General features: G+C 36.2%; 1 protein-coding gene across 8 annotated transcripts in view; it reads right to left on the minus strand.

Annotated features, from left to right (window-relative positions):
- Nucleotides 1-25,741, minus strand: part of PDS5A (PDS5 cohesin associated factor A) — a 202,557-nt gene that overhangs the window by 94,323 nt on the left and 82,493 nt on the right. For 7 of the 8 annotated variants that reach the window (XM_077136644.1, XM_077136645.1, XM_077136643.1 and 4 more), the window contains exons 3-5: nt 4,054-4,257; nt 2,898-2,984; nt 2,277-2,374 (exon numbers count right to left, since the gene is read on the minus strand). In XM_077136644.1, the coding sequence (XP_076992759.1) occupies nt 2,277-2,374; nt 2,898-2,984; nt 4,054-4,257 (389 nt within the window). The remainder of the gene's footprint in view (nt 1-2,276; nt 2,375-2,897; nt 2,985-4,053; nt 4,258-25,741) is intronic. The other variant, XM_077136647.1, reaches the window with a different exon arrangement.

Here is a 25,741-nt window from a genome sequence, read left to right on the forward strand (position 1 = left end):
GATTAAAAATAACAAAACCTACTCATCAGAAACGATATAAGCCAGAAAAGAGTGATGCAACACTTTTAAAAGTACTGAAAAGAAAAAGCAAACAACCAACATTCCCCCCCACCCCGCCAAAAAAACCCTGTGAAGGAGAAATGAAGAATTTTTCAGACATATGAAAGTTGAAAGAATCCCATCACCAGCCACTTGAACCAAAGGAAATGTTAAAGAAAGTTCTTTAGGGTGAAGTGAACATCAAACTGAAATTTGTATTTACACAAAGGAATGAAATCCACCACAAATGATAAATGTGGGGTATAAATTAATAAGCTGATCTCTCTTAAAAGGCAAGTTTTTTGATTACTAATACTTGTGAATTATTTTCATCAGATAATTAGGTTAGCAATAAACTCAGATCTTTAGGATCCAGGGAATGAAAATTTAAATAGCATCAAAGAAAGATGTCCATGGGTAGGTAAATGGTTTTGAGAAGAAAGAGGTATAAAAGTAATATGGGGTGTGGGGTGTGGGCTGCTGGGTGGTGCAATGGTGGCTCAGTGGCAGAATTCTCAGAGCCTGCCCACTCAAAATAAAAAAAAGCAATGTGGGAAGGTGGATTTTAAGTGGATGGTTAAGTCACATAAGGAACAGAATGATTACAGTTTCAGGAGTTTGGTTTTGTATTTTGTTATTGATAATAATTTTGGGGGGGGGGGGGGGTGCATGGGTCAGGAATCAAACCTGGATCCTCCGCATGTAAGGCTAGCATTCTACCACTGAACTACCTGTGTACCCTATTAACTACAATTTTAAAAGAAAAAATTACAAAGATGTGGTAGAATGCAAACAATGGCCATAAATTCGTCTCATCCTTGCATGCACATCCCTTAAAATGTGTCCCTGCTATTCCTCCCATCAAAACATGGAATCTACCAACCTTGAATCCCTTGAAGCCGTGCTTGCCCCTATGTCTTGCTTTGGCCGATGAAACATAAGTAAACGTGAAGTAAACAGATGCCTGAAAAGTGCTCACAGGTTGGGGCGTCCCTTTCTTGCTACTTTTGGAAGCCAGATAGCAAGTGAAGATGCCTGGGCTACCCTGCTGATTGATCTGGAACATGTGAGCTGGTGACACCACCACCATGGCCAAATGCCAGATGCTCTGCCAAGTAACAGCACCCACATAACTGAGTCCAGCCAAGACAAAAAGAACTGCCAATCAGAATCATGAGATAAATAAAATGATAGTTGTTCTAAGCCAGCAAGTTTTCGGCTGTTTGGTTATACAGCAAAAGCTAACTATCACAAAAGGTAAAGTTTATATATGCTATCATTTTATTTAAGAGTCTTAGTGTCAACTGTCATAGGAAGCTTTTTGTCATGCAGTCTCTCTATTAATCTAAATACCCCTAAAAACCTACAAGAATCTCTAGAAATGTGCTGTCCAATAATGCAAGCCATTAGCCACATGAGGCTGCAGAACTTAAAATACGAATAGAGTAGCATGTTGAAAGGATAATAGTTTTGACTACAGCAGGTTAAATAAAACATTTTACTAAAATTAATTTCAACTGTTTCTTTTTACTTTTCTTAATGTAGCTACCAGAAAATTTTAAACTTATGTGACATGTTATATATTCCATATAATACACTGCTCTAAAACATCTCTTAACAATGATTAGATTAGTGTACCAAAAAAATTGGACTGTAAGCCAGAATTTCCAGCAATTTGTCCTTGGGCAAGCCACTACACCCTCTCTGTAAACCAAGTCTCTCTATTTCTATAAAGAAAGAGCAGGTTTAGGCAATGTTTAAGTTTTTCTTCTAGCTCTAAAGTAAGAACATATCAAAGCCAGTATGCTTAACCACTGAGCAATTCTGCCCCTCAGCATTAAGGGTACACACAAAACTTTTAGCTTTCACCTTATAACTTAATACTTTATTGTATAACATCTCATATCACCTGCTTTACAATTTTTGTTTATAGCCTCTATAAAGTTATAAATTTCTTAAAAACAAGAGCTTTGCTTTTTTATTTCTTTATTATTCCACAGCTGCTAGCACAGACTCGGGTACACAGGAACAAACTAATTTAGATATCATCATTTAAAATGTAGTTTAAGGACAAAGACAGTTTTGAGACAAGAGAATTTTTTTTCCCCATCTTCATGTGAAGTTTTTTAAGGAAAATAATTTCTTAAAATATTAAAAGATCTTAATGAAACATGACACTTAAATATACACAGCAAGAAAAAGAGGCACTTAAACAGAAGTGCTATAAAATAACTTACTTGATCACTGAGAAGAGAGTCCTAAAAAGCTGAATAAAAATTTCATTGCAATCTTCCAATTCAAAGCAGATGTTATATGATTTAACCCAAGCTAAATTCTTTAAATAAATAAATAAAAATAATTATTTAATTATACACAGAGAATAGTTACACTAAAGAAAACTCATTAGTGAAATCTATTTTCTTAAATTAGAAAACTACTTTAAAGACTATAAAGGTCCAATATATAAATTAGTTATGTACTCTGAATTTTAAAAAGACCTCTTGTCATTAACCTTCTCAACTAGAAAATACTAAACTGTTAGGCTGGTAGACACATATACATACTGAATACAAGGAGCAGTGAAATTAACTCAATCCCCTTTTAGATTAGGGGAAAAAAGCAGAAAGATAAAAGCTACAGTTCCAAATATACAACAGTTTTTCCAGTGAAATATATTTTATCTTTTTATATGAGGAACAATAAAAAGATAGAATTTCTCTTATGAAATGTAAAAGACATTTCATTAAGCGGGTTTTGTAAAACAAAGAGATTAATTTTCTATTATAAAGTTACTACAAAGAATTTTCTACTATGTGAAATAAATAATGTGATATTTATTAAAGTTTTTTTTTTTTTACCTCTAATAAATAAAAGTATCTATTAAATTGTGGACTCTTTGTATCTTCCAAACCTTTTAATTGTCTGGTAATAAACAAAAATATATCCTGTTAAAAAAAATGATAAAATATATTAATTTAGAAACAGATATTATCATTCACAACACTAATAGTCTGCATATATATTACCCATTACAAATTACAATAAAAGAAAACTCCCTTATCGGAATGCCTTGGAACTGGGCTATCCCCCTATTCAAAAATAACTGGAAAAGATAAAATCACATAAAATAATATACTTCTGAAGCAAAAATACAGTTATTTCCACAAATCTTTAGTCTTTCTCATTCTGAGAGGTACATAGAAGGCTCTAAGTCTTATTCTTTTTTTCTACAATGACACGTTCACTTTACTCATCATCTTTACCCTTGCACCTTGGTAAACAATTATCTTCATTTTAAGGAGTTGAATGTCAGTCTCTCCATTATTATTTCCTACATCTAAATAGTAATCTACATCACCTAGTATTGAATTTGACTCGTGGCTACAAAGTTGCGTAGAACAAAGGCCTGGTCCCAGAGAGGTGTCTTTTCTGATAACAGTGCCCCATTTCTTATTAATCTTTATTTACAAATACTATCAATATTATCAATATAGGACAAAATGATTTTTAAACTGCTTAAAATAAAACAATTCAAAAGGTTAAAATTTGCCAAGAATAAATTTCTTTAAAATATGAAATCAGCTCAAGAAATCAATTCAGAAGACAACTTTCTTGAACATTTTAAACAAAGACACAACCACCAACGTGAGCTTATAATTTTCCATGCTGAATAATCTTCATGGGAAAACAGTCATTTGAATGTGTAAACTCTGGTTTACAATGTCATGAATTTGCTATTTATCTCTTGAACTTAGCCATCTGAGCTTTGTGATCAGTTATCCTAAAAGTCAGATATGACCAGACAAGGATCAGTTTAGACCTGCACCTCAATGCCTTATAAAAATACAACTGATTCTCGATGAATATTAACTGAATGAATAATATGTTTTGCCATTTACAAATATAAACTTTTAAGATGGCAATTGTGACAAATTTGAAATGCATATTCAAAAGGGTGAGTTAAACTTTAAAAATAAAAACAAAACAAAACGATTTTGTAAAGATTTTATTTACCTTAAGTTTATCATGGGAAGTATATGGAGCTTCTGGGGCATAGATTCGGAAGATGTCAGCCAAACAACATGCTACAAGAAGACGCACATCTTTATTGGGATTCCTGAGAAAGAATTCAGATGCAAGATGCAAAGCTAATGGGAGATACTGCTGTTTTTCGTCTTCTGAATCCTGATCCATATCCATAAAAGTTTTCACTACCATCTGTAATAATTTATAAAAGAAAAATATAATCAAATCCTGATATTTAGAAACCAGTGGAGAATATGTTTTAAAAAAAATCATTTCTATTATAACACAAACTAGCAAATAAGTTTCTATCAGAGGGTTTACAGTGAAATTTTTATTAGATCTTCATTTAAAAATTTGGGAAGAAGCCTATAAATAGCTAACAACTTTTGGAGTACCTATAGACATGTTACCTACTTTAGCAGATTTATCAAGAACTTAAGACTCATTCATTTTTATATTTAGTCCAAGAAAAGTGTTTGGTCCCATATGAATAACCAAGTACATTTGGCATTTGGCAACATCATCAATTAGGTTTTATTTATATTTTACTATCAAAACTGCCTTGATTAAAGGCTCCTTATAACTGCTACTTCATTTCACACTTTAATAAGTTTTGTTTGACAATAAAAAGCCATTTTTAAATATTTTTATGCAGTAGTACTTCTGACTAAAAGTATTATATAGTAAACTTATTGTTATTTATGGATATAAAATTAATGAATACCTATTTTAGAATCACAATAAATTGCAAAGAAGTGTTTTTAAAAAACCATCCATAATTTCTCAACCCCCCAAATAATCACTATTTAATTTTTGTGTATTTTAGGTGGTCCGTTTTCTCTGTAAAAAGCAAATAACTATATTATAATTCTTTAGGCTTTTGTCAAATCACTAACAGTTCCTCATAAAAATTCTTCTGATAAATCGTACCAATTCCCATTGTCAAATATTGATGATGTACTTCTGTTTAACTGTTTTTTCATATGAATAAGCATTGAATTTTATCAAATGCTTTTGACTTTTAAAAAATTATTTAATTTAATAGTTTTCTTGGAAAAAAAGAAATAAGGCAAAAAAACTGAAAAAATATATAGTTTTGCTTGTTTTGATGTGACTTTATTCCACCTGAAGGACTTGAAGTTTCTTCCATTACCAGGAATTGATTGGAGATGAAGCCAGAAATGTAGTGCAAGTGGTGGAGGAAGAGCATGGGGATTAAGCCAGAAAGTTCAATTTAGTTGAGGAATTCCTACTCTGTCTAAAGTCCTCTGATTAGGTTGCAGCTTTTATGGGCCTCCTAGAAAGAAACCCTGGCACACTCCCTTGACTGTGTTAGGAATAGGGTTCTTGGGAAGAAATTCCCCAGCAGCTGCTCCTCTTTCATGTTTATCACAGCTTAGGAAGGTGGGGAAGAAATAAGAGAACTCATTTACCCATCCAATTCCCCTGGAGGGATGGCTTCTTCTGGAATGATATCAAATAAAAGAAGCTTTTATTAAACCTACTGAGAAGACCATATTTTCTCCCTAATTCTATTAAGGTGGTAAATTCTACCTACTGGTTTCCTAATTTTAATACAAAGTTTGCATTCCTAAAATACAGTTTTAATCCAAGTTTGCATTACTAAAGTAAAGCCTACTTGGTCATAATACTTTTATACATTATTGCATTTTGAACTTTATGCCATTTATATTCACACAAAAAAATGACCTGTAATTTTCTTAGGATATTCTTGTCAGGCTTTAATATTGAGATTATACTGGACTGAAATGAATTAGGAAGTGTTCCCTCTTTTTTTCTATTCTATATATAAAGTTTTTGGTATGACTGGTTTTATTTCTACTTTACATATCAAGTGATGTTCAATTGTAAAAAGAAGGAATCTTAATGGAAATCAGAACGTATTTTGAACTGAATGGTAATGAAAATATAAACTATTAATAATAGTTATGGAATGCAGTAAAAGCTGTGCTTAAGGGAAATTTATAGCTTTAGAAGTGGAATGAAAACTCAGTGGTCTAATGTTTTCATCTCAAGATGTTAAGAAAAATATCAAAGTAAATCCAAAAAAAATAGAAGGAAAAGAAAAATCAAGGTAAGAGCAGGTTACTGTTAGAAAGCAATCATACAGAGAGGAAGTCAGTAATGCCAAAAGCTGACTGAGGAAAAGACTAATAAAATGTTTGACTTCTAGCAAGAACAAATCAAGAAAAGAGAAGCCACAAATTACCAATATCAGAAATAAAATAGACTCTATATATCCCAATAATATATGAGAGATAAAAAAATTAAAATTCTGCCATGAAGGCAGACCGCGGTGGCTCAGCAGGCAGAGTTTCTCGCCTGGGGGTTTGAGGCCCGGTGCCTATACACGAAAAAAAAAAAAAAAAAATCCTGTTATGTGAAATGGAACACCTGAACAAGCCTGCTTTTTCTGTTTTGCCCCCACCCCTTTTTTTAATGAAACGAAACTGAATTGGAAATTAAAAACCTTCCCACTGGGGGGGCCGCGGTGGCTCAGCGGGCAAAGTGCTTGCCTGCCATGCCGGAGGACCTCGGTTCGATTCCCGGCCCCAGCCCATGTAAAAAACAAACAAACAAACAAAATACAATAAAACAAGAAAATGTTTAAAGATGTTTCCCTTTCTTCCTCCTTTCCTTCCTTCCATCCTTCCTTCCTTCTCTCTGTCTTTCCTTCCCTTCCTCCCTCTCTCTTTAAAAAAAAAAAAAAAAAAAAAACCTTCCCACAAAGAAATCTCCAATACAAATGGCTTCTTGGGTGAAAAATTGCAAACCACACTATTATGTATAGTACTAGCTACTCTGCTCAAATATCAAGTCCCTCCCTGTCAGTGTGCTATTACAGCTGCATATTTTGATTCTGATATGAATCGTGGTCAGTGAGAGTCTGCTCTAAAATTATTACCATCCTCTTGGCAGTTAATTCTTATAAATCTTCATATCTTACTTATCCATTAACATTTTAGTAGAAACTATTTTTTTAGTTAGAAGTAAAAATGATTCGGAAGATACTGCCTGAGAGTTTAGGAATTCTAAAGTAAATTTAAAGTAAGGAGCACCAAACAGGGATCAAAGGTAATTGTAACAATCACTTTGGTAGGACTAGCCAGGACACTTCCAGTCATCTTATAAACATCCCTTCTATATAGACATAATCCATCTGCCCTCAACCAACAAAATAAACAAAAATCATATTTACAGTTGAGTAAACCAAGGATCAGAGTTTAGTATTCATGCAACTTGACAAAAGTAAAAGACAAAGCATGCAAATCATGGAGGTATTTGGCCTTTATCTTGAAGGCAAGAAAAAGCCACTAAATTCTTTTAAGGAACAGCATATGATCAGATTTGTATTTCACAAAAATAGCTCAAGTTAAGAACTAACCAATAAAGGAATACCTCACTCACAGGTTGATGGATTCATCAACTCTAACTCAGCCGAACTTCTAAGTCATTAGAGGAAGTTTTCCAAGTGCTCTAGGATAGGTAGAATGAGTTTAGTGGGAAGTGAGAGATGAACTAAAAAGGGCAAACTGTACTCCTAAATACCACATCGAAGAGTTTTTAGATTTTATTATATAGGAATTGACAATCATCAAAAAATTTTTGAGAAAAGATGTGTATTTGTCATTTATTCCTATATAATGAATTACCCCCAAACTCAGCAACTTAAAACATTAACATTTACCACACAGTGTTCCTGTGGGTCAAGAAACTAGAGAATGGCTTAATTGGGTAGTTTTGGCATGGACTGTCTCCTGAGGTTGTAGTATGTCAGGTTTGCAGTCATATGGAAGTTTTACTGGACCTGAAGGATCCACTTCAAAGGTGGCTCCCTCATTTGGTGCTGGCTATTGGCAAAGGCCTCTGCTTCTCCCTGCATGGACTTCTTTAGAAAGTACTTGAGTATCCTCATGGAATGACAGCTGGGTCCCCACAGGGAATGATCCAAGACAGCAAATCATAAGTGACAATATCTTTTATGACCTAACCCCGAAAATTACATATTGTTACTTCCACAAAAGCCTATACTTGCTACTCAATGTAGATTACCCTACTCAGTGTAGGAGCATACTACTCAAGTAAGCGAATATAAGGAAATGAGGGTATTTGGGGCAATCTTGAAGGCTGACTACCACACCATGCCTCCTAACAGTTATTCTTTCTGTAGTCCTCTCCCACAATGTCACTGGGTTTGGCTATGTTTTTGGTTTGTTTTTTTTTTGTTTTTTTTTTTTTTACCAATGGGATATTAGCAAGCATGATACAAAGAGAGGGCTGATAAGTTATTGCATATTGAGGCTGGAATGCTTCTTATTGGAGTCCAAGAAACCATCACACTGTTAAGATGCCCCAGCCCATCTTAGAAAGAGAGGTCATGTAGAAATATGACAAATGAGATACGATATGAAGGAGAGTTTGAGGTATTCTAGTTGAACTCCCAGCTAAATTTAGCTGCAAAGAGTGAAATGAGTTAACACTACATGGAACAGAAGAACAACTTACAGGAGCTGTTTTGTTTTGATACATAGCAACAGTTAATTGAAATTGCATCTATTCCAGCATTTCTTTTTCAATATGCATTTCTGTACTGCAAAAACTACATTCTCTAGATTCTCTTGCAATAAGTTCATGGTTTTAATTTTGTGAAGTAGAAGCATAGAAGTTGGTTGCTGTTGTTTCTGCTGGTTTTGGCTGACAGGTATGGTGTGGAGGTACTGTGTGTATTCTAGGAAGGGCAGAAGCGGAGTAGCTTTCCACTGATTAGTTATTAGCTTTGTGAGGACAGACATGGAAGAGGCATCTATTTAGTGCTGGTACTGATCTATCAGGTGTCTGAGTCTCTAGGGCAAATTGCTGTGGCAACGGTGATTTCCAAATCACTGGATAACAGTTACTATAGTGTGTTCTTAAAGGTGGCTTCTAGATCTACCTACTTTTCTGATTAAAGCACAGGCTGCAACTCACCTAATGGGCCAACTATATGATGTGTCCCAGGAATCCATTTCTGGAAACATGGATTAGAATCTTCTCTTTCAGCCCTTCCAACATTATTCTGTAAGCACCAAATTCTTGGTATTAAATCCCTGTCTGCTTAAAAGAGTAGATATAACTACTAATTCTGACAAATGACTTCTGATTGATGTGTTTAAGATATACTCTGTCATTCTGGCTTCATTCAGACCATTAAATATGCCAGAATCCCCTGTGTCATTAGGGTCTTTGCAAATCCTATTATTCTTACCCATCTTGTTTACTCGTAAGAATAAAAAAGCTCTAGAAATGCTTGCTGAAATTTTCTTCTTGTGAATTGTTTTTTAATGTCTTCTACATATTGATCTATATATACCGGTCTTAGTATCTCTTCCTCTCCTTTGCAGCAATGGGCAAGGAAAATCAAATAAGTTTATTATACAGAGTTGGATGCATGTAATTTTGGGAGAGCAGGGGAATTATACTACCAATACTACTAATAATAATGAATACTTGCTGAGTACTTATCATATACCAGCACTTCAGATGGATTATTTCCTATAGTCATGACAAAATTTCTAAGAGGTAAGTACTATTATCATTCCCAACTTTATCACGGAGGAACAGAATACCAAACTTTATTCAAAGTCATATTACCAGGTAAGTGGCATGCTCAATATTCAAATCCAGATAGTCTCTTCCCAAAGTACACATTCTTAACCAAAATGTGATATTAACATTTGGTAAGCCGAACCAGATGATAACATTGCATAATCTTTTTTTCCCATTGCAACACTACAACTTGATATTATTAATCAAGTTTATGAATAAGGATGGTTATACATTAGTAGGTTACTTGTCTAAGGTCACAGTGGCAGAATTGGAAGAGAGGGAGTAAAATAGAAGAGAAAATAGTTGAGTGGATAACATGTGGTAAGGGTATTTTTTTTTTAGTTGAACTTTGGTTTTACATAAATATCACATACATGGCTATTTGAACTGAGTAGCAATGTAAAATGTATGTCTTGCCACTGCCACTGCAAAACATGTGGTCAAAATGTTTGAAAGCTACCATGAGATACTATGTTATATTTGTTACTTACCAATGCCTTATATCCTTTTTGGAATGATGTAGAAGTCAAACACCCTTGCCTAATACTTAAACATTTTAACCTTTATTTTCTATAGCTTTCACATCTATATAATAACTAGCTTAGACTACTCACTTTTTAAAATTACTTTTTTGACAGTAAAAATACGAATATGTAGTATTTCGTAGGTTTTGAGAGAATTATATGGCCATACAAATTCACTTGTCAATAACTAGGTAATTAATACACTGAGAAGCAAAATGACTCTTAAAAAATGCAATCTGACTTTAAATTTTAATGGAAATGCTAAAGGCCTTGAAGAGCTAAAATAATTTAAAAGGAAGCATGAAACTGAAGTATATATATTACCTGATTTCAAAATTTACTTCAAAGCACGAGTAATCTAAACAATACATTACTAGCAAATGAATAGACATACAGCACAAAGGTTCAGACACAGACTCATGTATATCTGGTAAAGGTGACAAGGTAACTGATTGGGGGAAAGGATAGTCTTTTAAGCAACTGGTTCTGGAAAAACTGAATATCTATAAGGAAAAAAATGAACCAACCCCTTAACCCAAACCATACAAAATGAATAACCTGGACATGGATCACAAGACATGAATACAAGACTAAATTTTAAAGTTCCCAAGAAGGAAACATAGGAGAAAACTTTTATGATCATATATTATGCATAGATAGCACAGAAAGAGGCAAAACAAAAAACAAAATAAAAAACAAAACAGCATCTTTTGGTCTCCAGTGTCTTGGTGCAGCTAGAAGAAAAAATGAAAAATCACGGAACTGTAACCCATACCAAACTTTAAAGCTACCTGTTAGGAAAAATCTGGGAGGATCATATGGTAGCCCATGACAAACTCTGGGATCTGTCCTATAACTACTTGTTGAAGAGTGCTTTGAAAACTATTGCTTTTTTATTTCTTTGCTTTGTATATATGTTACATTACACAATAAAAAAGTTATAAATAAACAAAGCGAAATAAAATGTCTGAGATTCGCTTCATGGATTCACTGTACTATTTTATCTATGTATGTTTTTTTGAATTGTTTCATAACAAAATGTGAAAAGACGAAAAAATAAAATGTATTACATAAAAAACAAGAATCTCAAACTCCCTTTAAAGTAACTAATCTAATTTAATCACTTTTTAGATCAAGCAACAAGTTAAAAAATTTCAACTACTTCATTAAAAGAAGAGAGAAATAAACTGTGGCCTGCAGATATTAACTAAAAAACTATAATAAGCTAATGGTAGGACTACAAATAAAACCCATTTCTCAGGATTACCAAATCTAAATACTTCCCAGGATAACAGTTTAACTCTCAGCACCTCAATGTGCTTATTTCTTTTTTTTAGGCATTCTTAACTCCTTTAAGACTGTGTGAACTTAATGATACCCACTCTCTCATTTCAACTCAATATCAACCTATGCCTCCTATCTATAAAACTGTCAAACAAGAAAAGAATATAATGAACTGATTCTTTAAATTACTGGTCATGCTTTTCCAAACCGTAATCAGAAAGGTAGTTACTTAAGTATGAAACGAAGCTACCTAAGTGTGATGTGTGGCCTCATATATCTGTGATCAAGTAACAATGTAACCCAAACTACTAATTTAAACTACAACTTCCACTACCAACACTTCCTGGCCCTCTAATTAGCTTTTACTTTTTTTTTTCACTTTAAAAAAAATTTTTTTATTAATTAAAAAAAATTACAAGAAACAAACATTCCCAACACATACACTCAGCAATTCACGATATCATCACATAGTTGCATATTCATCATCATGATCATTTCTTAGAACATTTGCATCAATTCAGAAAAAGAAATAAAAAGACAACAGAAAAATATAACAAACAGAAAAAAAAAAAAATTTTACAGGCCATACCCCTTACTGATCACTTTCATTGATCACCAGCATTTCAAACTAAATCTATTTTAACATTTGTTCCCCCTATTATTTATTTTTATTTCATATGTTCCTCTCATCTGTTGACAAGGTAGATAAAAGGAGCATCAGACACAAGGTTTTCACAATCACACAGTCACATTGTGAAAGCTGTATCATTATACAATCATCATCAAGAAACATGGCTACTGGAACACAGCTCTACATTTTCAGGCAGTTCCCTCCAGCCTCTCCATTACAGCTTGGATAACAAGGTGCTATCTAATTAATGCATAAGAATAACCTCCAGGATAACCTCTCAATTCTGTTTGGAATCTCTTAGCCATTGACACATTGTCTCATTTCACTCTTTCCCCTTTTGGTCCAGAAGGTTTTCTCAATCCGTTGATGCTGGGTCTCAGCTCATTATAGAGTTTTTCTCAATCCGTTGATGCTGAATCTCAGCTCATTCTGGGATTTCTGTCCCATGCTGCCAGGAAGATCCACACCCCTGGTAGTCATGTCCCACGTAGACAGGGGGAGGGTGGTGAGTCTGCTTGCTGTGTTGGCTAGAGAGAGAGGCCACATCTGAGCAACAAAAGAGGTTCTCTTGGGGGTGACTCTTAGGATTAATTTTAAGTAGGCCTGACCTATCCCCTGTGGGATTAACTTTCATATGAACAAACTTCAAGACTGGGGGCACAGCCTATAGCTTTGGTTGTCCACACTGCTTGTGAGAACATCAAGAATTCAACTTGGGGAAGTTGAGTTTTCCCCCGTTCTCACCATTCCCTGAAGGGGACTTTGTAAATACTTTTCCACTCACTGATCAAATCACTCTGGGATTCATCAAGGCATCACCTGGACAAACCAACAAAATCTCATGTCCTGTACAAAGTTCCATGTACTTAAGGTGTTCAATCAACTATCTACATAAGTTATATTAGGAGATACATTAGTCAAAGTATAGATTTGTACCAAATACACATTTTTTGCTTTAGTCTTACACACTGGTTGAAATTTTAAAATATAAGTACCATCTATTTTCAGCACACTGCAGTAATGACATTCTTTTGTTCTTCCTCATGCAAAAACATTTTTAAAATTTGTATAGTCACTATCATTATACACTCTAGGCATTCCTAGATTACACCATCTCAATCTTATTTTTAGTCTATCTTTCTTTCAGATTTCAGTTATTCCCCAGCCCTCCTCCCTCTATCATTTTCATATGCAGCTTCATTCAGTGTTTTAACATAATTGTATTACAGTTAGGTAATATTGTGCTGTCCATTTCTGAGTTTTTATATTCAGTCCTGTTGCACAATCTGTATCCCATCAGCTACAATTACCCAATATCTTACCCTATTTCTACTTCCTTATGGTCTCTGTTACCAACGAAATATTCCAAGTTTATTCACTAATGTCAGTTCATATCAGTGAGACCATACAGTATTTGTCCTTTTGTTTCTGGCTAATCTCACTCAGCACAATGTCCTTAAGGTCCATCCATGTTGTTACATACTTCATAACTTTATTCTGTCTTACAGCTGCATAATATTCCATTGTATGTATATGCCACAGTTTGTTTAGCCACTCATCTGTTGATGGACATTTTGGCTGTTTCCATCTCTTGGTAATTGTAAATAATGCTGTTATAAACATTGGTATGCAAATATCCATTTGTATCCCTGCCCTCATGACCTTTGAGTAGAGACAGCATATAGATGGGTCCTGTTTTTTAATCTATTCTGCCAGACTATGACTTTTGATTGGAGAGTTTAATCCATCAACATTCAATGTTATTACTGCATGAGTAGTACTTCTACTATTTTGCCTTCTGGATTTTATATGTCATATCTAATTTTCCTTCTTTTTACCTTTACTCATTGTCTTCCTTTCTACACTCTTTTCCACACCCCTATCTTCTGTCTACGTATCTGTCTCTAGTGCTCCCTTTAGTATTTCTTGCAGAGCTGGTCTCTTGGTCACAAATTCTGTCAGTGATTTTTTGTCTGAAAATGCTTTAATTTGTCCCTCATTTTTGAAGGACAATTTTGCTGGATATAGAATTCTTGGTTGGCAGTTTTTCTCTTTTAATAATTTAAATATATTATCCCACTGTCTTCTCGCCTCCCTGGTTTCTGCTGAGAGATCTGTGCATAGTCTTATTGGGCTTCCCTTGTATTGATGGATTGCTTTTCTCTTGCTGCTTTCAAGATCCTCTCTTTCTCTTTGACCTCTGACATTCTGATTATTAAATGTCTTGGGGCGGGCCACGGTGGCTCAGCAGGCAAGAATGCTCGTCTGCCATGCCAGAGGACCCGGGTTTGATTCCCGGTGCCTGCCCATGTTTAAAAAAAAAAAAAAAAAATGTCTTGGAGTATGTCTATTTGGATCTATTCTCTTTGGGGTATGCTGCACTTCTTGGATCTGTAATTTTAAGTCTTTCATAAGAGTTGAGAAATTTTCAGTGATAATTTCCTCCATTAGTTTTTCTCCTCCTTTTCCCTTCTCTTCTCCTTCTGGGACACCCACAACACGTATATTCATGCGCTTCTATTGTCTTTCAATTCCCTGAGTCCCTGGTCATATTTTTCCAGTTTTTTCCCTATAGTTTCTGTTTCTTGTTGGATTTCAGATGTTTCGGCCTCCAGTTCAGAAATCCTATGTTCTGTCTCTCGAAATCTACCATTGTAGGTTTCCATCGTTTTTTTCATCTCTTCTACTGTGTCTTTCATTCCCATAAGTTCTGTGATTTGTTTTTTCAGACTTTCAGTTTCTTCTTTTTGTTCTTTCCTTGCCTTCTTTATATCCTCCCTCAATTCATTGATTTGGTTTTTGATGAGGTTTTCCATGTCTGCTTATACATTCTGAATTAATTGTTTCAGCTCCTGTATGTCATTTGAATTGTTGGTTTGTTCCTTTGACTGGGCCATATCTTCAATTTTCCTAGTGTGATTTGTTATTTTTTGCTGGCATCTAGGCATTTAATTACCTTAATTAGTTTATTCTGGAGATTGCTTTCACTTCTTTTATCTAGGGTTTTCTTGCTGGATGAATTTGTTGTCTATCTGTTCTTTGACATTCAGTTCAGCTTTATTTGAACCTTTAGCTTAAGTTTTGTTTAACAGAGGAGAATTTTCCAGTTCTTGTTTTCTTGTTTCTTGCCCTGCTTGTGTGGTGCCTTCCCCCCCCACACACATTTAGGAGGATCTACTTAGATATTAAAGACCCCAGTCAGATTTTTCCAGACCAAACTGGCCTCCTATCAGGAGGAAAGAGTCACCTGCGTCGGTTTTCCCTGAGGGTGAGATCCAGCAGGTTGAAAGATTTTCCTGTGAAGCTCTGGACTCTGTTTTTCTTATCCTACCCAGTATGTGGCTCTTGTCTGACTGCAGGTCCCACCAGTATAAAATGATGCAGTACCTTTAACTTTGGCAGACTCTCCCTGCTAGGGGCGTGGTGAAGACAGAGGAGAGGTTGTAGGCTGGTTTTAATGGCTTCAGATTACCAAGCCCTGGTGTCTGAATTCCTTTATGGAGGGATTCCACCTGGGTGGGGCTTCACCCCTCCCCTGGGGAAGGCACAGGCTCCAGATAAGCCCCCAAAAGTGCTCACTTCTGCCTATGCCTGGGGCAGTTGCAGCCTGAAAAGTCCTGCCACTGTATCCAGAGGCAGTCAAGCCTTTGTAGATACATAGCCACAAAAACCTCTGTTTCCTTCTTTTTTTTTCCCCCTTTTTCTGTCAGTCCTGCCCCCTTGGCGCCGGGGCAAAAATAAGCAACCTCCGCTTTGATCAGGTTCACCTAAGCTGGGGGCCTATTTTTAATAGTCAGAATTTGTTAATTAATTCCACAATTGGTGTTTGATTGTGCCCAGTCTCTGCTGCTGGTAAAGTCCTTTCCTTTTCTTTCTAGGAATGCCTGTGGGGGAGGGGCGCTGGCCGCCGCAGCTTTGGGAACTCACGGTTCTGAGGGGGCTCGCAGCCAGTCCAGCTGGTCCAGACTGGGGTATGCTGTGTGTCCGGTCACTATCGTGGCTCCGGGAGCTGTTCTGTACCGTTTCTGGAGGACGAACTAAAATGCGCACGTTATTAAGCCACCATCTTGACCGGGAAGTCTTAGCTTTTACTTTTGACCTTTTTTTTTTCCTCATATTACAACTGCTTGGTCTCTCCTTTCTGCACTAGATTTGTAAATTCTGCAAAGGCAAGCTTTAAAAAAAAATCTTTACTTCTGCAGTCCCCAATCTTTAAAAAATGTGCCTGATAAAAACAGTTGATATCTAATAAATTATGAATGAAACCACTGAATTGGAGTATCTTTATATATTATACTAATCTTGGGTGGTGGGAGAGTGGGGAGAAATATCCTCCAGGTGTGAAAACATGTGAGTTCTGGAATTAAGCAAGCTTTACAATTTTTCCATTATATGGTGGTTTACTCACTAAATACATACATGGATTGTCAGACAATATGAGCACTAAGGTATTCGCCAATATATATTCCTTCAGGGTTTCCTTTCCTATTTTATCTAATATACATTTAAGGAGAAAATTGGGAAGGAGGTGAGAAAGAGACACAGCTAATAGAACATATAACTACAAACATTAAAAGTCTATCTGAACGGTTTAATTGTACACCATAAGTACATGGAAGCTTGAATAGGGCATGAGATTTTGTAGGTTTGTCCAGGTGATGCCCGATACATCCCAGAGTGATGTGAACAATGAATAAAGAAGCACCTACAAGGTGAGAAGGGGAAAATTCAACCTTCCCATTTAGAGGGATGTATTTGAATTTCTGATATTCTTGCAAGTGGTGGGGACAACCAAATCAATAGGCCAAGCCCTCAATTTTGGGGTCTGTTCCTATGAAACCTATCCCTGCAAAGGATAGGCTAAGCCTACTTAAAATTAGACCTAAGAGTCACCCCCAGCAAACCTCTTTTGTTGCTCAGATGTAGCCTCTCTCTTTCTCAGACAACATGGCAAACAAACTCACTGCCCTCCCCCCACCCTACATGGGACATGACTCCCAGGGATGTAAACCTCCCTGACAATGTGGGACAGAAATCCTAGATGAGCTGAGACTCAGCATCAAGAGATTGAGAAAACCTTCTTGACCAAAAGGGGGAAGAGAGAAATGAGACAAAATAAAGTTGTCAGTGGCTGAGAGATTTCAAACAGAGTGGAGAGGTTATTCTGGAGGTTATTTTTACACATTACATAGATATTCCCTTTCTAGTTTAAGGTGTATTAGAGAGGCTAGAGGAAAGTGTCTGAAACTGTAGAGCTGTGTTCCAGTAGCCATGTTTCTTGGAGAGGACTGTATAATGATTTTATACATTGCTTTTGTAATGCAACAGTGTGATAGTGAAAATCTTGTGCCGGATGCTCCTTTTATCTATGGTTTGGACAGCTGAGTAAAAAATATAGATTAAAAATAAATAATAGGGGGAACAAATGTTAAAATAAATTGAAATACTAGTGATCAATGAAAGGGAGTGCTAAGGGGTATAGAAAAAAAGGGGGGAAACAAAGGTTAAAACATACTGGGTAGATGGAAATACTAGTGGTCAATGAGAGGGAGCGGTAATGGATATGGTATGTGTGAGTTTTTTCTTTTTCTTTTTCTGGAGGAATAAAAATGTTCTAAGAAATGATCATGGTGATGAAAATACAACAATGTGATGATATTGTGAGCCACTGATTGTACACCAAATACGGAATGTTCACATGTTAAGAATGTTCATGTTTGTATGTTTTGTTTTGCAGTAAAAAAAAAAAAGAGGCTAAAACAAAACAATATAAAACAAAGCAAAATAAAGAGCATATTGGTGTGCTGGAGTCTTTACCACCCTTCCCCACCATGCTCTCCCAGGGCCCCCTCAAGATCCCAGTTAACCCCATCCTCCTCCTGCCCCCAGCCTTCCAGAGCACTGATCTATCAAGCCTAATCCTTTAAGAACTCTCGTTTCTCCACAGGCTCAAGCACAGTCCTCCTCCCAGGGTTCAAGTGGAAGCTCCAAGACCAGCTACATGTGGGAGAGACTGATGCTGAGGGAGAGATACAATGATGCCCAACTTGGAAACCATGAAGTTGCCTGGAACAGGGGATGCTCAGTCCAGGGCTATCCTCTCAGCCACAGTGATGAATAGACTGGATGAAGCCATACAGTCACTGGAAATAGGTTGGGAAACTGTCAGAGACCCAGTTTTGCCAAAATGATGTGATCTTTAAGATGAGGATTTCAGTACAGGGGATGGGGCTGGAGCAGGAGCCTTGTCTGAATGCTGTTTAACTCCTGGGGCTGAGGGGAAGTATTTTCAGTGCTCTATCTTCCTTCCCTCATCCTGCATAGTGACTTGTTTAAACATTCAAACATGAGTTCTAAAAAAAAAAAAATCTAGATTATTATTGGAAAATAATAAAACAAACAAACAAATAAATAAGCAAACAGTAGATTATCATTCCCCAAGGAGGAAGAGGGAAGAGAGAGGTTTTCCTGGGGGTGAAACAACTACAAAAATGGACCAAAGACCTAAATATTAGAATTAAGACCATAAAGCTTGCAGAAGAAAATATAAGAAAATATCCTTAAAATCTTCTGGTCAGAAAGGGGGAAGAGAGAACTGAAATGAAATAAAGTGTCAATGGCTGAGAGATTCCAAACAGAATCGAGATGTTATCCTGGAAGTTATTCTTATGCATTAAATAGAAATCACCTTTTCAGTTAAGGCGTTAACAGAGAAGCTGGAGGGAACTGCCTGAAAATGAAGAGCAGTTTCAGTAGCCATGCTTCTTGAAGATGATTGTATAATGATACAGATTTTGCAATGTGGCTGTGTGATTATGAAAACCTTGTGTCTGATGCTTCTTTTTTCTACCTTATGGACAGATGAGTAAAACATATAGATTAAAAATAAATAAATAATAGGGGGAACAAATGTTAAAATAAATTTAGTAGACCGAAATGCTAGTGATCAATGAAAGGGAGGAGTAAGGGGTATGGTATTATGAGTTTTTTTGTTTTTTCTTTATTTCTTTTTCTGAATTGAGCAAATGTTCTATGAAATGTTCAAGATGATGAATATACAACTAATGTGATGAAAAAAAGAATGTTCATATTGTATGTTGATTGGTTTTATTAATTAAAAAAAAAATTTTATGGTCAGAGTTGGTTTCCTAGACCTTATACCCAAAGCATGAGCAATGAAATAAGAAATACATAAATGCATCTCCTCAAAATTGAATACTTTTTGTGTGTCAAAGGACTACATCAGGTAAGTAAAAAGACAGCTTACACAATGGGAGAGAGTATTAGGAAAGCACATATCGGATAAGTGTTTAATATTCAGAATATATAAAGAGATCCTATGATTCAACAACAAAAAGACAAGCAACTCAATTAAAAAATAGGCAAAAGACATGGATAGACACTTTTTCAAAGAGGAAACAGAAATGGCTCAAAAGCATATGAAAAGATGCTCAACTTTACTATTAGGTAAATGCAAGTCAATACCACAATGAAATATCCTCTCACACTGCTAGAACAGCCATTATAAAGAACAAACAAACAAACAAAAAACCCTGAAAACTACAAGTAGTGGAGGGGATGTGGAGAAGTAGGTACACTTATTCACTGTTCGTGGGAATACAGAATGGTGCAGCCGCTCTGGAAGGCAGTTTGGACGTTCCTGAGAAAGCTAAGTATAGAACTGCTGTATAACCCATCAAATCCATTACTATAGGTATATACTGGGAAGAACTGAAAGCACAGACACAAACGGACATTTACACACTGACATTTCTAGTGGCATTATTCATGATAGCTAAGAGATGGAAGCAGCACAAATATTTACCAATGGACAAATGGATAAAACAAACTGTAAGATAAACATACGATGGAATATTACAGCTGTAAGACAGAATAAAGTCATCACACATGGAACAATTGTGGATGAACCTTGAGGACATTATGTCGAGTGAAATTAGCCACAAAGAAAACAACAAATAATTGTATGGTCTCACTAGTATGAACTAAGTATAATGAGCAAACACTGAGAGTTAAAGTTGAGAACACAGGCTATCAGAAGACAGAAAAAGGGTAGAGGTGTAAAGATTCAGAGATACATAGCACAATATTATATGATGGGAGCACAATATTTTAAGCATAATGAACAAAGGTGAGTGTGAGTATGGTTGAAAGAGGAAGGCTGGGGACATGTATGACACCAGAAGGAAAAATACAGGATAAAAACTGGGATTGTATAATTTAGCAAAACCTAGAGTGAAAAATGATGCCGATCACATGTACAAATATAAGAAAGTTTTTAAATGAGGGGGAGCAAATGAATGTTACCATGCAAGATGTTAAAATGGAATGGTATATGGAAACCATACAATTAATCCAAAGCAGAGTCTATAGTTAACAGTAGCATTTTCATATTCTTTCATTAAGTGTAACAAAGGCAATATATCTAAGCTAAATGTGAATAAGTGGGGGATATAAGAGTGGTATGGGATTTTTGTTGTTTCTCTTCCTCGTCACCCTCTCTTTCTTAGAGGAAGAAATGGAAATGTTCACATACAGATTGTGGTGGTGAATGTATAAGTATGATTACATACTGATTACACTAGGAGCCATTGATTTTACACTTAGGATTATACAGTTAGAATGGTGCAGACCCTCTGGAGGGCAGTGTGATGGTTCCACAGGAAAGTATAATAGGGTTGCCATATGATCCAGAGACACTGTTATTAGGTATACGCTTGGAAGAAGTGAAAGCAGGGACACAGACATCCGCATACTGGTATTTATGGTAGCATAATTCATGACTGCCAATGGATGAACGTAAGGGCAAACTGTGGTGTATACATACAACGGAACAGTATGTGGCTGCAGAAAGGGCTGAAGTCATAAGGTATGCAACTACGTGAATGAACCTTGAGATATAAATGTTGAGTGAAATAAGCCAGAAGTGAAAGGACAATTATATGATAATATAAACTAATTATAATGAGCAAACTCCAAGAAGTGAAATCGGGAGAATGAAAGTGGACAGGGTTTGGGCAACAGATGGTTAAGGAGTATAGAATGTTCAATAAGGCTCACTGTAAAGGTTCCTAGACTGTAAACTCTTACAGCAAGGCATATTTATTCCTGAGTTTTAACTGTTATTTCTAAAGACTGAGATGTTGTGCTTTTTGTATCATCTGGTAGTTGTCTGGAACTTAAGGTATCTGCATGACACATGAGACTCAGAGTTAGATTTCTGCAGCTCTGAAAGTCAGCATTACTCCATATAGCAACTGATAAAGAAGCTGAAAAAAAGAGCAGATCCCAATTAGAGATATGAAGTACATCTATTAAGCACTAAGGTTAATCAGAATACAGAGTAAATGATGATACTGTCTGCATTTTAAAACTCCAATTTGCGTGAAACCCAAGGAAGAGATGCTTATTCTGTCCAAAATTTAAATTTTTTGTAGCACATTATCTAATTTAACCTCTCTGACCAGTGTATTTAAACAGCCTAATTACATGGAACCTAGAATACAGAATGAGATCTTGTTACTCTGTACAAGTTAAACTAATACTCTGATATGTTCTTAAGTACTTTAGGCAGAAAATACAAAAGTATTTGCAAAGTCCCCTTGAGGGATTGGAGAAAAAATGTAGAACTATTAAACTTCCCCACCAGGGAAATTCCTGATACTCTCTCAAGCTTTGGGGACTCCTAATTTAATAAGCTGAGTCCTCAATCTTGAGGCTTTCCCACGTGAAACTTATTTCTGCAATAGCGAAGCTAAGCCTACGTATAATTATGCCTAAGAGTCACCCCCGAGAGAACCTCTTTTGTTGCTCTGATGTGGCCTCTCTCTTTAAGCCAACTCTGCAAATAAATTCACTACCCTCCCCTCTATGCAGCATATGATTCCCAGGGTTTTCAGTCACCCTTGCAACATGAGACATGATTCCCAGGGATGAGCCTGGCCCTGGCATCATGGGATTGACAATGCCTCCTTGATCAAAAGGGGGAAAAGAAATGAAACAAAGTTTCAGTGACTAAGAGATTTCAAAAACAGGCAAGAGGTCATTCTGAAGGTTATTCTTATGCAAGCTTCAGCCACATGATGTGAGTTGCCACAGTATGTCAAGCCCCAGCCAAAAGTATTTCAGCACAAAAAAGCTAAAATAGCCACTGCTCAGATATCCCTCAAGATTTAGAGAATGATCAAACGAGAGGGAGGAGTTGTAACTGAGAAATTAGGATTTAACAACTGATTGTGACTACTGTTATTTACATTATACAGATATTCCTTTTTAGTTTCTGGTATCAGAATAACCAAAAGGAAATACCTGAAATCACTGAACTGCAATCCAGTAGCCTTGATCTTTGATAATGACTGTATAAATAAATAGCTTTTATCATGTGACCATGTGATTGTAAAAACGGTGTGACTGACACTCCCTTCATCCAATGTATGGGTGAATGAGTACTAAAATAAAGACACAAATGGAAAAAAAAATTCTACATAAACTATGGACAATAATTATAGTGCTAGTTTAAAAATCATTCCTCAACAAATACGACCACTGTTAGAAAAACCAGAATTACAAAAAGTATTGTCAATTACAACAAATTTTCAACAGCACATGGTGGTGGAATGGTATATGGCAATTCTCTATATTATGTATGACTGACTGTTCTGTAAATACAACTATTCTAAAAAAAAAACAAACAAAAAGAGCTAAAGGAAACCAGGATTATGAGAGATGAACACAAAGATACCATCAATACTAATTACTAGTACTAATTACTAAAAGAAATGAAACAGAGCTAAAGACCACAATAACAGAAATTTAAAATTCCCCAGTGGATTTCAACAGCAGATTGGAGCTGACAAGAATCAGTGCACTTGAAGATAGGACAACTGAAATAATCTAGGTTAGGGGGCAGAAACAATAAAGGAAAATGAAGACACCATGAATAAACAATGAATATACGCATTTTGGGAGTCCCAGAAGGAGAAACAAAAGGCAGAGAGAGGATATTTAAAGGAAGAATGGCTGAAAACTTCCTGAATTTAACTAAGATATGAATATACAAAACCAAGATAGTTGATGAATTCCAGAAGGATAAACCCAATATACCCACAATGCAACATATTACCATCCAATTGGCAAATGCCAAAGATAAAAAACGGATTAGCCCAAAATGGCAGCTAAGTGAGGTGTGGAATTCAGTTCATCCTCCAGAGAAGCTAGTAAATAGCCAGGAACAGTACAGAACCACATCAGTGAATGGACACACAGCATACACCAGTCTGGACAAGCTGGACCAGCTGTGATCCCACCCAAAACAATGAGTCCCCCAAGCCATGGAGGCTGGCACCCTTCCCCCACAGGCTGCTTCTGTGAGGGGAAAGGAAAGAGGCTGTACTAACAGCAAGGGGCTGATCTCAACCAATCTCCAGTTGTGGAATTAACAAATTTTGATTACTAAAAATAGATGCCCAGCTCAGCTGAACCTCGAGTAAAATCTGAGGTTGCTGGTTTTTGCCCCAGTACAGAAGGGGCAGGCTGACAGATAAACAAATAAACAAACAAAAAACCAGAGGCTTTTTTGGATTGGACAGCAAAAAATACTTGAAAACATCTGGGCTCTGAAGAAAAGGGGAGCACACTGGACCTGGAGATACACAGAACAACTTACCAGCTTAAGCTCTTGATTGGCAAACAGGAGGAAAGGGCATCTTGCTATGAAAAGGATTTTTTTCTTTTCTTTCTTGTGGATGTATTTCTATGGATTGACTGCTCTTTGCATACAACTGCAAGGCTTCTCAGGCTCCAACTGCCCCGGCCAAGGGCGGAATTAAGCTTGTCAGAGAAGCAAAGAGGCTGGTCAGATGAAAGGAAGTATTTCCCTGGAGGCTGTGCCTTCTCAAGGAGAGGGGTGGGGCCCAGCTCAGGTGGAATCCCTCCCTCAAGGAACTCAGACCCCAGGGTCTGGAAAGCTGAAGCAATCAAAGCCAGACTACAACTTATTGTCTGTCTGACTACATCTCACAGAGTCTGCTGCTGTTAAAAGTACCGCATCACTTTATGCTTGGGGGCACCCGTAGGCAGACAAACACCACATACCCTGCAGGATAGGAAAAACACAGAGTCTAGAGGATTCACAGGAAAGTCTTTCAACCTGCTGGGTCTCATCCTCAGGGAAAATTGATGTGGACGACTATTCCCTCCAGAGAGGAAGCCAGTCTGGTCTGGGAAAATCTGACTGGGGTCTATAATACCTAAGTAGACCCCCCTAAGGAAAAACAAAAAAGACACCATACAGGCAGGGCAAGAAACAAGAAAATAAGAACTGAAAAATTCTGATGTGTTAAACAAAACCTAAGCTAGAGATCTAGAATAAACTGAACTGAATACGAAAGAACAGACAACAAAGTCATCCAACAAGAAAATTCTAGATAAAAAAGTAAAAACAATCTTGAGAAAAAACTAATTAAGGAAATTAAATGTCTAGACATTTAATAATTAAACAATTAATTCAGGATATTCGAACAGGCATGGAAAATCTCATAAAAAAATCACATCAGTGAATTCAGGGAGGATATAAAGAAGGCAAAGGGCAAACAAAAAGAAGAAATCAGAAGTCTGAAAAACCAAATCACAGAACATATGGGAATGAAAGGCACACCAGAAGAGGTGAAAAAAACAATGGAAACTTACAATGCTACACTTCAAAAAGCAGAAGTCAGGATTAGTGAACTGGAGGACATGGCACGTGAAATGCTGCAAGTAAAAGAAAACATAGGGAAAAGAATGGAAAAATTGAGCAGGGACTTAGGGAATTGAATGACAACATGAAGTGTATGAATATATGTATTGTGGATGTTGCAGAGGACAAGAGAAGGAAAAAGGAGGAGAAAAAGTAATGCAGAAAATGATCACTGAAAATTTCCCAACTCTTATGAAAGACTAAAACTTACAGATCCAAGAAACGCTGCATACCCCAAACAGAATAGATCCAAAAAGACGTACTCCAAGACATTTACAAAACTGAATTTCAGATGTCAAAGAGAAAGAAAGAATTTTGAAAGCAGCAAGAATCATACAAGGGAAACCCAATAAGACTACATGTAGATTCCTCAACAGAAACCATGGAGGAAAGAACACAGTGGGATAATATATTTTAAGATACTAAAAGAGAAAAACCGCCAACCAAGAATTCTATATCCAGCAAAATTGTTCTTCAAGAATAATGGGGAAATTAAAACATTTTCATGCTAAAATTCACTGAGAGAATTTGTGACCAAGAGAACAGTTCTTCAAGAAATGCTAAAGGGAGCACTAGAGATAGACAGGAAAACACAGGTGAGATGTGGAGAAGAGTGTAGAAATGAGGACTATCAGTAAAGGTAAAAAGAAGAAAAATTAGATGTGACATATAAAATCCAAAAGGCAAAATGGTGGAAGAAAGTACTGCCCTTACAGTAATAACACTAAATGGATTAATGGATTAAATTTCTCAATCAAAAGACATAGACTGGCAAAATGGATTTAAAAATGGGACCCAACTATATGCTGTTTACAGGACACATATCTTAGACCCAAGAATAAACATATGTTGAAAGTGAAAGGTTGAGAAAAGATA

The sequence above is a fragment of the Tamandua tetradactyla genome, chromosome 19 (genome assembly GCF_023851605.1).
Source record: "Tamandua tetradactyla isolate mTamTet1 chromosome 19, mTamTet1.pri, whole genome shotgun sequence".
In the NCBI taxonomy this organism is placed as follows: Eukaryota; Metazoa; Chordata; class Mammalia; order Pilosa; family Myrmecophagidae; genus Tamandua; species Tamandua tetradactyla.